Below are 15,292 nucleotides of genomic sequence, written 5' to 3'. Positions count from 1 at the left end.
ACTCCACGGAATTTTGCTCCCCAGCAAGGATACCAAGGTAAAGGAACCATTAGACAATAACCAGCGGGCAGATGAATTAATCATCAAAGTAAATTAGTTAAAACGAATAATGCAGACAGCAATGAATAAACTGAAAACGGGAACGCCATGAGAGCTCATGAAGCAGGTTCCGAATTTCGAACGGCTTTCCGTTTTCAACGTGTAGGCCCATGAGTTCCTCAGGGTTCTCCTAATTCTTCCCATCATCATTTTCTCACCCTTCTCAATCCATTGCAATACTGGGAAAAGACAATCAGTAGTACTGACAGAATCGATTTCTCATCATAGTCGAAACAAATAAAAAAACTAGCATTTCTAAGAGAATGCAGAAGCTTAGGGATGCAATGATTCGGAGTTTGAAAGCTTAGCAGCAAGTGGTTTGTTTAGTCTTAATGAAAGGACGAGAAAGTAAAACAAAATCAATCATGCAAAACTCTGTTCTTGCTTTCAAGGATTGGAACCTGAATTTATGCCGCGGCGGAAGGAACGGAACGGAATTCAGAGGCAGCGAATTCCCGTGGGCTGGATTAGGGTTTGAATTTGCAGGCTCAAGAACTAGTGTTTACTACTAATCTTTACAGATCTTTCATTTTGATTAAGGAATTTGGATATTAAAATTTTGTATAGAATTGAATTTAGAAGAAAAATTAAATGATGGATTAGGGTTTGGTTGACAGGATGAAAGCTTAGGAATTGGCTGACCGGCTTAAAGATTAGACTTTAACACTAATCTTTTTAGCTCTTTCGTTCTGATGAAAGATTTATAGAAGTAATTTGAAATGTTAGATGTTAAATAATTCACTCAATTGACATCAGAAGCAAAACTAAATGATAGATTAGGGTTTGGTTTACAGGCTGAAGGATTAGAGCTCGGCTGAGAGGATTAAGGATTAGGGTTTGGCTCACATTTATGTGACTTTTCTGAGCACAATAATGGATGATTCTGATTCGGTTTCTGTTGTTGTTGGTTCGTGTGATATAATTTGTTTGGAGAGGAATAAGTGTATAGGTAGGTGGAGTAGTGATAGGCGCATTGGAGCACGCGCGAGAGCACTAGTTAAGCATTAAGCATGCCGCTCCACCCAACAACTCTGGTCGACGTGGCAAACACTAACCCTAACAATTCATCATGCTCATCATCCCACGGCACAACGGACATTCGGATCTGTTTTCGTTGCGGTTGCCTTTGCCTGGTTCAATAAAATAATGGCGGAAATGGAATGATCGTCGGCCATTAAAAAGGGAAAGAAGTGGGGTGAGGGCAGGCCCCCGGCCAGGGCGGGGGACTGTGCAAAGGTAGAGGCAAAAGAGAGGAAGCAGAAGCGGCGCTTTTTCCAAATTTCCCGCACGGAGGAAAAGAAAAAGGGAAATAAATGGAGAATGCGTGCAAATGCATGGCCCGCCTCGCGAACCGGTCCCCGCTGTGTATCGTATGCGGCAACTGACAGAAGATCAGAGGTTTGTGTATCGTAATTGATTGATTTTTTGCGCTGTGTGGGTTTGTAAAATCGTAATTGATTGTATTTGCGCTGTACCTGAGGGTTTTAGTGTCCGGTAGTTGACGGCGGCAGATTGTAATTGAGCAGATGTGGATGGAAGGAAGGATTCTCGGTAACAGCGATCAGAGAGCGTGCGCGAGTCATGATGCGGGAGAATGAATGGAACGCCAGACACATCATCATAACGGTGATGGAGATGGAAGTCTGTTAATGCAAAAAAATAAAAATATTTGATTTGTGCTTCGTTCCGTCCTAGAAATTCACTTTGGGAAAGCGCGACATCCGAGCTGTTTTTCAGGCTAGGAGACTTCTGTCGGCTGTTTACGGTACATCTGAGGAGGATTGTGATCCTGTGGGCAAGGGTTTCGAGATTGATTTTGGCGTCAAGATTGACAGAATTTTTTCCATTTAGGTTTTGTTTTTGAAGAAATTTAACGGCGTTGTCATGGTGTATGAGCTATGAGTATTTGTGTATACTCGATGGCGGAGGAAGAGGAGATTATGATAACTATACAGAGAGGAGTGTCACGCGGGCATCCACGCAAGTATTATGATGCATGTTTATTTCTTTTTTCTCCTAATTCCGCAAATCCATGCTCTTTATTTCACTTTCTCTCCTTTTCCTGCCTGCGCTCGCAATCCTTGTGAATTATATCCATCGATATCGGCTCCTCCTTCCCCCATATAACGCGCGCTTGCCTGGCGTCTTTTTATCTGTGATTCTCTTTTACTTACTTCATTGCCAGCTTTCTGCTGCTTCCTTTATTCCTCTCACTTCCCAGCCGAGATCTTCCTGTTTTTTCCCCGCATTTCTCTTGTTCTTGTTCTGCAGTTGATATTCGTCTGCCTGCACGCTTAATCCATAGTTTAAGGCAAAGGAACCGTGAGCACGCCACAGCATGGGTGAAAACGGCGAGAATGCAAACGGTAAGCCTGCCAACGGTAACGGCGTCAAGTGTAATGGAACAGTAATGGCTGCGCGTTCTTACGGTGATGGACGCCGACGTTCTTGCTGGTACGAAGAGGAGGTTGACGATGATCTTCGCTGGTGTTTCGCTTTGAACAGGTCTGTGAATGGAAAATATCATTTTGCTTGTCAAAATGCTCTCAATCAGAGTGCAAAAATAATGTGTCTGTTATTTTCTTGTTAAAAAGCTTTCAATCATTTTTCCTGATAAAATATATCTAGTTTGCCGACGTAGTTTCTGGAACGATTTGATAAACGGCGACGACTGCCGTTCCTTGAATCAATTTTCGTAATTGCTCTCCTTTACTTGTAGAATTTTATAGAAGTTACAAGAATTAAATCTAAATGCTTCGAAATGTCTGCGCTAATTATATTTGTTGTTTTAGTTGCAGTATTTTGCAGAGAAATGTTCTTTCGCTTGTTATATTGCTCTCAATCATAGTGTCCATAAATGATATCTCTTTGTTCTTTTCTTGCTGACATGCTTCTAAAAGCCTTCGATAATAAATATTTTGTCTTTGAAAGTTATTTCTGAAACGATTTAGCAGTCAACAAAGAGAGCCGTGTCTTTAGAGCAGTTTGTATAATGGCTTTCTTTTACTTGTAGAATTTGAGATAAGCAACATGAATAAATGCTTTAAAATATCTGTGCTAAACTTATATTTGTTGTTTCGCTTGCAGTATTTTGCATACAGGAGTCAGCGAGTACCAAGACATAGCTCTCCTCGATACAAAAGCTTTCGGCAAGGTTTGCCATGAAAGCTGCTCAAAATATTCACAGGCTTTTTTTTTCAATTTACACGCAAGAAAATATTTGTTAACAGAAGGCAATTTTTTTCGTGTATCTACAGATTCTTGTTATAGATGGCAAGTTACAAAGCGCAGAAATGGACGAGTTTATATACCACGAATCTCTAGTGCATCCGGCTTTGCTTCACCATCCCAAGTATAGCTCAAAATACATTATTTACAGAATCAAAATAACGGCATCAGCAGGCTTCCATGAAAATTCATTAATCTGCTTTGTAACTGTATTATGATTGTAGCCCCAAGAGCGCTTTCATTATGGGAGGCGGAGAAGGCTCCACTGCGAGGGAGATTCTCAGGCACAAGAATATCAACAAAGTTGTTATGTGCGACATTGACGAGGTAAGAAAAAATTCATAACTCTTCCCAAATAAATTATGTTCTTTTTCAAATCAAGATTTCTTACGGTAATGTTTCCCTTACAGGAAGTCGTGGATTTCTGCAAGCAACACTTAACTGCTAATCAAGAGGCATTCTCCAGCTCTAGACTTGATCTGGTGATCAATGATGCCAGGTAAAGCTTGGGCTCCACACAAATCAACGAGAAAATCACATTATTTCTTCGAATTGCTTGATATGGAAAATAATTTATTTGTCCAGGGCGGAGCTCGAAACGAGAGCGGAATGTTTTGACGTGATAATTGGAGACCTAGCGGACCCCATTGAAGGGGGTCCTTGCTACCAGCTTTACACCAAATCTTTTTACGAGCGGGTTGTCAAGCCAAAGCTATCCCGCGGAGGCATTTTCGTTACACAGGTAATTGCTCTTCGTAAATTATTACTCAAAAATTTGTCTTCTTAGACGAAAATTTTGACATTTGGCATCTGTGATTTTACAGGCGGGACCTGCCGGTGTTCTGAGCCATACACAGGTTTTTTCTTGCATCTACAATACACTCAGACACGTTTTCAAATGTAAGCTCTTCCTTTCCAGTAGTTACGACAACAATACCTCAAAAGATATAAACTGCTCCACACAAATTCTTCCTTAATAAGCTATTGACGCCATTATTTATCGTACAGATGTCGTGCCCTACTCCGCGCACATTCCATCATTCGCTGACACTTGGGGATGGGTCATGGTAAGTAAATTTCGTCTGTTAAATTCTCACAAACCTTTAACATCTGGTTCATACTAACCTCCATAGCCATCCTTTTGAAACAAACAGGCATCGGATCACCCCTTCACACTAACCAGCGAAGAAATCGACAGTAAAATCAAGCAGCGTACTGAAGGAGATCTGCGGTATTTAGATGGCCAGACATTCATCGGAGCTTCAATTTTGAACAAGAGCGTGCGCAAAGCGTAAGTTTTAGGGTTTGAACATCCTAATCAGCAGCTCAAATTCTTCAGTTTTACTCATTCACTTATGTTTTGCATTGAATTTATTGAAGTTTCCACTGGATTGTTTCCAGATTGGCCAAGGAAAGCCATGTATATACTGAGGAGAGCGCAAGATATATTTACGGGCATGGATCAGCGCATAAACTACACACCTGATCTTCTCTCGCTCTTCACAAACCCAGTTTTGTCTCCTCGGCACAAGCGGAGTTTTATCCTTCTCCTGCCACATGCCAGAGCTTATTCGGCCATATATATTACTGCAAAAATGATGATTTCTTATTGCTGTAACTTGTGAAAATGGAGAAGATACTTTACAGTGGAATGTATAGAAACAGCTGTATTTATTTAAATTTATTCGATGTAATCATTCTGTCGAGTACTTTTCAGTTCAGTTTTATATTTATCTGTGTTCACTGCATGCCTTGTCCATGTTTGTATTTGGCAAAGCAACACTGGAACAAAGAAAAAAACAATTCATTACACGACTTTTTCTAAGGAGGAATAATGGATTCTGCGTACAGTTGGGATTCCTGAAAGCAACCGCCAATTATGGTTTTCTAATGGTAATGATGGCCTTTTATACTTAAAATATGTTGTCAGGCATTCTTTTCAAAATCATTTTGAGTGAAACAAATGCTCCATCAATAAAATAAAATAGAATCAGATCTTGCAGTTTAAGACTAAATTATCGATGAAAGCCAATTTCAAAACTTGGGGTATATGATTAGACTAAGTGAAAACACTAGTGATGGACTATAATAATCCTTATTTTAATGAACAATATAAAGTGCATTTCCTGCACCAACCCATCCGAGTTCATATGAGGTGATTGTTGCAGACGTTTCATGGATAGAGTATAGACGTGGTTTCCTCCCCACTAATAAAAAAATAGAGTTTTTTTGTTAAAAAAAGGTTGTTTTTCTTTTCAGAGTCTAGTTATAGATATTTATCAGGTTATTGTTGGAATTTTGGAAAAGAATCATAAAATACTATCTAATAAGCTTCATCATTGGTATTTATATGTAATATAATTATAATTGGTACCTAAAACAGTATTTAAAAAATATTAATAAATATTATTTTTTGTATTTTTTTATATGTAACTATTATTGTATGTATATGTATCATTTAGTTTTTAGCTATTGGTTTAAGGTATTAATTATTTGATTATAGAAATAAGTCACTCTTTTAATCTTTTGTTTTTTATAAAATTTTAAAGATACTTTCTAATACTATAATGTTATAGGAGATTTGATTTTTGCCAATTAAATTCTTTGTGAGATTGTGAGAGGAAAGAAATCAGCTATTTCATTGTTACGAAATTTCATAATATATATTATCATTTAGTTTGCATTTTGTTTCTATGCAACATAACATTTTGTGTATTTCTACTACTATAAAACCCTGCTTGACCCTCTTGACATAATGAATGACACTAGATTTTAGTTTAGCAAACTATAAGATATTAAATTTAAATGCAGATACAACAATTAGTGTTTGTAAATTTTATGTCAATGAAAAATATTATCATGAAAAATATACACCAAAACTACCAAAACCTATAATGAGCATAAGACTTAACCTTAAACATTTGGAACAAATTAAGATGGTTTGAATTTAAAAAATGTGAAAGTTAAAAACTTAGTAGATATCCTTACAATTGTCTAGAAAATGCCTATTTTTATGGAGAAAAAGACCTCGTTAGATAAATATTGCATTTGAAGTCGATGTTCCCACCACCAATTTAGTAAGCAACAAAACGTAACATCAAGTATTAAATGGACAACCCAAAGCATCACAAGCTACAACTAAACAAAACCAAAAACTTTAAACTACACCATGCTGGGTCAAAACCAAAACCCTAGCCATCAAAAAGAGGTTTCAGATGAGCTAAAATGCTACTAGCATAAAGCATAAAAAACACAAACTTTCTAACTAGTAAGACCAAGGTAGAACAAACTAGAAACCACATCCAACCATCGCACCACACCAACCAGCATCCACCTAGCAACGAAACCCAAAGCACCCATAGCATCAAGGACTAGCACCAAAAATTGAAGGGACCCAAAATCATCACTAGGCACTAGAGCATGAACCAGCCACTACTTTTGTAGCTCCTTCAGCTAGTCCAGCAAGGAGAACTTAGAATGAACAAGCTTGAACTCACTAAACCCTTGGGAGGTCTTCTGCTGACCTTCCTCATTTCTCGAAGTCTCATCTTTTTGTTTCCTCTTTGCCTCTCTCTCCCCCCTCTAGCTATTCCTTCAAACTCCTGATTTCCTCTTCTATCTTGGTTCAGGCTTGAACACTCTAGTAGGCCAAATTATTAAATTTCTCTCCAAGTTAGGACCAGACCTTCTTGATAGACACCAAAGCCTTTGGCACTTCAATTCGCTCTCCCTTTGGGGGGAACTTAGTTTTTGATATCTTCCACTTGTTCCTCCAACTTCTCCCTACTATTGAGCTTCTCTCCCAGCTCTCGACACACTTCCCACTAGACCTTGTCCCTATGGATAGTCATCTAGTCGACAAACTTTCTCCCTGCTTCAGTAATTGCCTCTAGTCTATTAATCTTTCTACATGCTATATGAAATTGAAAAGAATCCACCAAGCCACCACTTTCACCTATTGTAACAAGAGGCCATTTCTATAGAGTGGAGGGTTAGAGTGTCCAAATCAATTGATTCATCTTCTTTTTTCAGAATCGGACCAAGTGAGGCTCTCTAGACACCTAGGGATCATTCGAGTAGCTTAAATCCACTATGGGGTGGATGGTGCATTGTACAACTCAAGGAAAGAGGAGTAAAATTTTGGAACGAATTGTCTAGGTTCTAATCAGTTTTAGTGGAAAAGGAGCCTTTCTTTGAGTCCTCTAAAATTTTCATGATATCATCTTTGTCATCAAGGAGGTCATCATTTTTGTTCTTGGCTTTATAGGGAGACAGAGTCCTAACCACAGAGCCAAAGGAATTCTTGGGAGTAGGAAAAGTGTGAGATTGTTGCACCATGGAGGAAATAGCCTTGAATGTGTTTTGGTAGGGAGCCTTTTATTTTGCATTTTTCAATAGATAGAGAAAGGGAGGAGTATGTCCAAAACTAGAAAAGTTGTTGTTACTACCACCAATTTAGAATATTATTTTGGCACCTCATACATCTAAAATTTTAAGATTAATTATTTAAAAATATATTTTATACATCAAAACTTTCTTTAGTTCACATATATAGCTACTTTATGATTATTTCTTAAAAATTTATATTATTTATAAAAATTTATATCAGATTTTTGTAAATATTACTAATTAATACTTTATTATATTGATTAAATATTAAATTATTCAAAAAATAAAATATTATCTTTATACATAAAATGAAAGGCATTTATATCATATTTTGTAAATATTACTAATTAATAATTATATTATATTGACAAAATATTAAATTATTTAAAAAAATCAAAATTTATCTTAAAACATAAAATTAAAGGGATTTACATTGACCTAAATTTTATAAAAGATAGACAAAAGAGTTATGGGAGATATGGGTCATAGTTAAATGTTTGATTTTATATTATAAATTTTGAAAACATTTATTTATTAGAATGTTTCATAAAAGAATTTTTTTTTTCATTTTTTAATAGAGGTTTTCCACAAAATTTGTTTAGCTATTTGATATAGCTAAGAGGCAAGGACTAAGGGGAAACCATTCTACTGAATTTGCTTGGGGCATTGGCCTCATCTCCTCATATATTTCCAATGTCAGAGCTTTACACTTAGCAAGACTAGAAGAAACTTTTTTCAAGAGAACCATGGTTATTTTATACAATGATCATTAAATAAGAAGTTAATAATTAGACTACGTGCTCCAAATCATTCTAAAATGTTTGATAAACACATCATAAATTCATAAAGAAAATTTGTTGACTAAGATCTATTTTATGGTAAATTGTACAACTCAGGGAAAGAGGAGTAAAAAATTGGAATGAATTGAGCCTTTCTTCAAGTCCTCTAAAACTAATTCCACAATATCATCTTTGTCATTAGGGAGGTCATCCTTTTCATTCTTGGCTTTATGGGGAGACAAATCCTAACCACAAAGCCAAAGGAATTCTTGGGAGTAGCAGGACCATGGAGGAAGTAGCCTTGAATAAATGCTTATTAAGCTCAGGGGCTTGGTATTTTGGCAGGGAGCCTTTTACTTTTTAAAGGGGGGAGTATATCCAAAAAGGGAAAAGTTGATGTTACTACCACAAATTTCAAATAGTTTTGTTGGCACCTCATACATCTAAAATTTTAACATTAACTATTTTAAAATATATTAAATATATCTAAACTTTCTTTAGTTCACATATATTAGCTACTTTATGATTATTTTATAGAATTTATATTATTTATATTGTTTATAAAATTTAATATCAGGTTTTTATAAATATTACTAATTAATAGTTATATTATATTATAATGATTAAATATTAAATTATTCAAAAACAAAATTAATATTTATCTTTAAAAACAAAATGAAAGCCACTTACATAGATATCAATTTTTTGTAAATATTACTAATAAATAATTATATTATATTGATAAAATATTAAATTATTAAAAAAATCAATATTTATCTTAAAATATAAATGAAAGGCATTTACATTGACCTAATTTTATAAAAGACAGACATAAGAGTTAAGGGAGTTATGGGTCATAGGTAAATGTCTAATTTGATATTATAAATTTTGAAAGTATTTATTTATTATAATGTTTCATAAGAAGAAAACTTTTTTCAATTTTTTTTTATTGAGGTTCTCCATGAAATTTGTTTAGCTATTTGATATAGCTAATAGCCAAGGACTAAGGGACAACCATTCCACCAAATTTTCTTAGGGCACTGGCCTCATCTCCTCATATCTTTTTGATGTTGAAGCTTTACACCTTGAAAGACTAGAAGAAACTTTTTTCAAGAAAACCATTGTTATTTTATACAATGATCATTAAATAAGAAGTTAATAATTAGACTACGTGCCCCAAATTATTATAAAATATTTGATAAATACATCATAAATTCATGAAGCAACTTTATCAACTTAGATCTATTTTATGGTACATTGTACAACTCAAGGAAAGAGGAGTGAAAAATTGGAACAAATTGTCCAAGATGTAATCAGTTTTTGTGGCAAAGGAGTCTTTCTTTGAGTCCTCTAAAACTTCCATAGCATCATTAGGGAGGTCGTCCTTTTTGTTCTTGGCTTTATGAGGAGACAAGTCCTAACATACATTGACCTAAATTTCCTCGTATCTTTTTGATGTCAAACCTTTACACTTGGAAAGACTAGAAGAAACTTTTTTCAAGAAAACCATGGTTATTTTATACAATGATCATTAAATAAGAAGTTAATAATTAGACTACGTGCCCCAAATTATTATAAAATATTTGATAAATACATCATAAATTCATGAAGCAACTTTATCAACTTAGATCTATTTTATGGTACATTGTAAAACTCAAGGAAAGAGGAGTAAAAAATTGGAACAAATTATCCATGGTGTAATCAGTTTTTGTGGTAAAGGATTCTTTCTTTGAGTCCTCTAAAACTTCCACAGCATCATTAGGGAGGTCGTCCTTTTTGTTCTTGGCTTTATGGGGATAAAATTCCTAACATACATTGACCTAAATTTTATAAAAGATAGACATAAGAGTTAAGGGAGTTATGGGTCACAATTAAATGTCTAATTTCATATTATAATTTTTGAAAGCATTAATCTGTTTAGCTATTTGATATAGCTAAGAGACAAGGAATAAGGCAGCCATTCCACCAAATTTTTCCTCATCTCCTCATCTCTTTTTGATTTTGAACCACTTAGCAAGACTAGAAAAAACTTTTTTCAAGAGAACCATGGTTATTTTATACAATGATCATTAAATAAGAAGTTAATAATTAGACTACGTGCACCAAATCATTATAAAATATTTGATAAATAAATCATTAATTCATGAAGAAATTTTATTCACTTAGATCTTAGGTCTATACATCAACAAGATTTTCTAGTCACAACATAGTGCCAATTCATTTTAGATAAAAATAATTTGTAAAAACTTCAAATTTTTAAAAAATTAAATAAAAACATTTTCTAGTAAGATAAAATGGTTGAAAAAAGAAATAGATAAATAAATTAAATTAAATTTTTAAAATTATTTTTTTATAGTAGCTATTATGAGATACATCACTCTAGAGGATCAATTTTAGGTACTTTAATTTTACTTCCCCATCCTCAACCATTTTAGAAATTTGGATCAAATCTCCTTTTCATTTCTTTTGTTGAATTATTTGGAAGATAGTATTTTCAAGGCTAGGAGAAATGAGGGAAAACCCTATTACCTCATCCACTAGGGTCTTATGAATAAATTGTATACCCATCACCTTGCCCAAAATCTACCACTCTTGTTTAACTATCTAGCTATTGCTATACCCCAAGTCTCTATTGACCCTAGCCTTGGGCTTAGCCATAAAAAAAATTAAGAAAACCCCCAATCCTTAGATCAAAATTAGCCTCGTAGACTCCGACATGGATACTAGGAAGAGAAAAAAGAGTGCTTGTAGATCCAACAAACACCTCCAAATGGAGAATTTTAAGTCCCCTCCCAAAAAGGTCCTCATCTCAGAGTCTACTGAAATTGACATTAAACCCCCTAAGAGGAAGAAACTCCACCAAGAAATTGGCAAGAAGTCTAACTCCAATCCTCCTAGTCCCTCCCATATTTCTGATACCCTAGAGGCTAACCCTTCCCTGGCTAGAAGCGATGGTGAGAACATTACTTCCCTCATGAAGGGCACTCCTAAAGTGGGGGGAAAAAAAGAAAAGCATACCCATAACTAGAGTTATTGTAAGGCTCGCCTTGATAGGCTTGAATAGTCAATGAAGGATTTGGCAGATAATCATACTACCATCTACCAAAGATTTGAAACCTTGGTTGAGTTCTCCACTAAAGTGATGCATTCCGTAGCTACCACCCTTTACTTTCTATAGGTGAACAAGGATGTGAAGGATTTAGGAAAGGAGATTGAGACATCCTTCTTCATATATGGCTTCCTAGAGGAGGATTGGATGAAGGCCCTCCTGGAAAAACTTGTCAAGGAGGAGGGGGTGGTTGTGGATAGGGATGGACCTGAGGCAAAGGATGTTGAGGAACCAGATGAGGAGGGAAATTAGCCCATTTGGGTATTTTTCATTTTGCTTTAATGATATCGTGTAATTTGAACTTGATGTCCTATGCGACTTTTTGTTATTTGTATAAGTTTAAATGTTGGACTGATAGTAGTAGTATGGTGTTTTACTACTAGAATACTTTTCCTATTTATCTCTTTGATCACAACTCAACTGATGTTGTTAGGGCTATTATGGATCATGTTAGTTTTTTGAAGTATAAAATTGGTTTTGGTTTGATGATAGGGAGGTAACCTCTGGCTGATATTTCAACCTTTTTATACTCTAGGGTCAACCCCCCATCTCTTTTGATTGCTATCTATATACTTCAAAAACTATCTTTATATTTAAAAAATTCTCTTTCTAGAAATTTAAAAAAGAAGGAAAAGAAATTTCACTTTTTAAAGGAATTTTGATAGGAAGACTTATTTTAAATTAGAGAGTGGTATCATTTGGAACTATGAAATATTTGAAGTAAGTTAATGAAATAAAATACATATTTTAAATTTAATTCATTTTCATGATAAAAATAAATATTTCTTTATTATTAGGAAAAACTATTTGACAAAGAAAACAAGTTGGTTTTCTTTTTAAATTTATAGTAGAAATAATTTGTTACATTTTTCTAGATTTTAAGGTGAATCTTTAATTTTTTCTTTGTTTTAGAAAGAATCTTTTTTATCTTTCCCTCTCAAGCCATTGTATATAGTATTTTTCAATTAATAAACTTGAAATATATATTATGAAATTAAAATGTGACATTCTTAGGTAGGGGTCCCATGAGAGGAGCTTGGGCTTTATTTTGTGGAGTGGGTGGCCCCATGATAATTTTTTGAGGGGGCTAAAGGTTTTTTTGGAATCTTTTTCTAAAAAATAAGAGCTCTGATTTTTTAGCCCTTGCAATTTGAACTAGTGAAAATGTGGAGGGGTTAGAAATAACCCACCAGCTTAGGATTTCTTTGTTACATGTCAACAATCAGTTTATTATGTAAAAAAATTAATTATGATAATAATTAAACAATAACAACAACAAAAAAATTAATTATGATCAAGATTTTTGAAGACAACAAACACTAAAATAAAATCCTAAAGAGTAAGTACCTTATTAATAATATGAACATTTTGGAATTTTGGAATTCTCAAAACGTGGATCATGGGTCCAACATTTGGAATGGAATCCAACAAGGGAAAGAGTTAATTAAGTCAAGATCAAGATGGAAAGTGGGTAATGGCCATAGTGTGGACTTTTTGGAAGACAAGTGGAGTTTTGAGGAACCAATCTCTTCATTGGTGAGGATGGAACCATTCAAGGATAGATGTATCCTTTGGTTTGGTTCTCAAGCCTCCGACTATTGGAAAAATGATAGATGGGTGGATTTGATTGTTCTAGACCCTATTTTTTCTCCCTTAACGATTGATCTCAACTTCATAAAGTTGGTTTTGACCAAACCTGATTAGGCTATTTGGGAAGGAAATGCTAGTGGTTCCTATTCATTGGCTTTGGGGATAAGTTCTTTATGAATTCCTAGCATTCCCCCTTCTGGTTTGGACCAATGTGTGGAGCCAATGTATCATACTAAAAATTAATAATTTTCAATGACTTGTTCTCTAGAACAAAAACCTCATGATTGATAATCTAATGAAAAGAGGTATATCTTTTACTAATAAGTATTTTCTCTGTGAAGGGGTACTAGAGTCTAGAGATCACATTTTACTACAATTTCCTTATGCTTGGGATACTTGGATGTGTCTTTTCCAAAGCTAGAACCTCAAATGGATATTGCCAAGTCTAGTCTCAAACCTATGGACAATGTGGAGATGTTTAAACCACCAGTAAAAAAAGACTTTTGGTTGTTTCTAGCTCCTCGTATTTTGTGAAACCTCTAGAAAGAAAGGAACAATAGGGTGTTTAGGAAAGTATTTCAAACGCAAGTAGTGCTAGTTGACAAAATCAAACTTAATGTGTTTTAAAATTATCATACCACTTGTAAAAGGAAAGGTGGACTTTCAAAAGGGGATCATTGTTGATGGTTCTACGACCCCAGAAAATAGTAGCAAAGAAAAAAGAGAGAATGCAAGATGGAATTTTCCACCAAAAGGTTGAAGCAAATTGAGTTTTGATGGGGTAGAAAATGAGAATCTAGGAGTTTCTAGCTATAGTGTTAATATTCGAAATAAAAATGGTAATATGATTAAGGTCATAACAGATCTCCTTGGGTGTCAATCTAATTACCTAGCAAAAGCAATGGGTCTCCTCCACGAGTTAAGGCTAGTGGTTAAAATTAACTCTAAATAATTATGGATAGAAGGAGACTCCATGAGTATTTGCAATTGTTTGCTAAAAAAGGTTAAGGCCTCATGGACTATACATAATATCATGTAATAATGTTTTTCTATTTTGAATAAATTAGAAAAGGTGGTTATAAGCCACATGCATAGGGAAAGAAACAACATGGCACATGTTCTTGTCAACTTAGTTCTTGTCAGCTCAAAGCCATTTATGTGGAATAAGTATTTAATAAGGTATGAAAATATAAAAGTCGTGATTGATGATGAAGTGTTTTGTAAAGTGGGTGCATACATAGGGACACAAACATTAATAATGAAGTTACTTATGGAAATGATAAGCTTCGATATTGGAGATTTTCTCATGTTTGATGGGCATTGTTTTCTTTTTAAGTATTTACTTTGGCCTAACTTTTAGAATTGAAAGTTGTATTTGGAATTTCTCTAGAGTTGAGAAAAGTTGTAAAAGTATAACCATGGGTGGAGCTTGAAAATGCAAGAGTCGAGGAACTGTGATTCTTGAAAGAAAGAACCCAAATTATGGGAAAAGCTGGATAAAGGTGGTTTGGTGCCTTAAATGATCAAAATGAAGGAAGCCAAGCTTGAGATTACAGAGGTGTTCATTAATGGCTAGGAAGTGGGGATGGTTTCTCTTGGTGGGAATTGTAGTACCCCTAAATTGGCACATTGGCATTTTGAACTAATTTCAATGCATCAATATCACAACATCTATTTCTTGATCAATTACGTCCTATTGTACTATGCATTTTTTATTTTGATTATATTTACTTGACCTAAGTGTCAAATGTAGAAAACCCCTAATCTGTATTAATCACGTACTTTATTTAATTTCTAAATATTGATTGAAATTGGCTGAATTAACCTCCTAATTTAATTAATTTAATTATAAGACCTAGTACTTTAATTAAATTAAATCCACGCTCTTTAGCTAACACACATAAAATGGAACAAAATGCATTGATTTAATTAAATATATACATCATAAGTGTTGAAACTAATTATTTAATTAATTAGAATATTAAATTATGATATCATGTCTAAATGGATCAATATTCTTTCCTAATTCATCTCACATGAAAATGGAATTAAATACATTGATTTAATCAAATATGATCATCATAATTGTTGAAACTAA

At 34.4% G+C, this 15,292-nt stretch overlaps 1 protein-coding gene across 2 annotated transcripts; it reads left to right on the top strand.

The window, feature by feature from the left end:
- The first annotated feature begins 1,194 nt into the window (after positions 1–1,194).
- On the top strand, positions 1,195–5,137 carry LOC149562796 (thermospermine synthase ACL5-like). Of its 2 annotated transcripts, XM_089826256.1 has the most exons (11): positions 1,195–1,497; positions 1,626–2,604; positions 3,187–3,253; positions 3,357–3,451; positions 3,552–3,654; positions 3,738–3,826; positions 3,913–4,069; positions 4,152–4,227; positions 4,336–4,394; positions 4,482–4,618; positions 4,729–5,137. In XM_089826256.1, the coding sequence occupies exons 2-11, from the start codon at positions 2,438–2,440 to the stop codon at positions 4,811–4,813; spliced, it is 1,035 nt and encodes a 344-aa protein (XP_089682382.1). In that variant the 5' UTR covers positions 1,195–1,497; positions 1,626–2,437; the 3' UTR covers positions 4,814–5,137. The 2 variants fall into 2 exon arrangements, with proteins under 2 accessions (XP_089682382.1, XP_089682381.1); XM_089826255.1 differs by having other exon boundaries at positions 1,195–2,604.
- Positions 5,138–15,292: the final 10,155 nt, after the last annotated feature.

This window comes from Cupressus sempervirens, chromosome 4, assembly GCF_028749045.1.
Source record: "Cupressus sempervirens isolate cs-2001-9-10 chromosome 4, ASM2874904v1, whole genome shotgun sequence".
Taxonomy (NCBI): Eukaryota; Viridiplantae; Streptophyta; class Pinopsida; order Cupressales; family Cupressaceae; genus Cupressus; species Cupressus sempervirens.
This window is presented reverse-complemented; position numbering and strand designations above follow the sequence as displayed.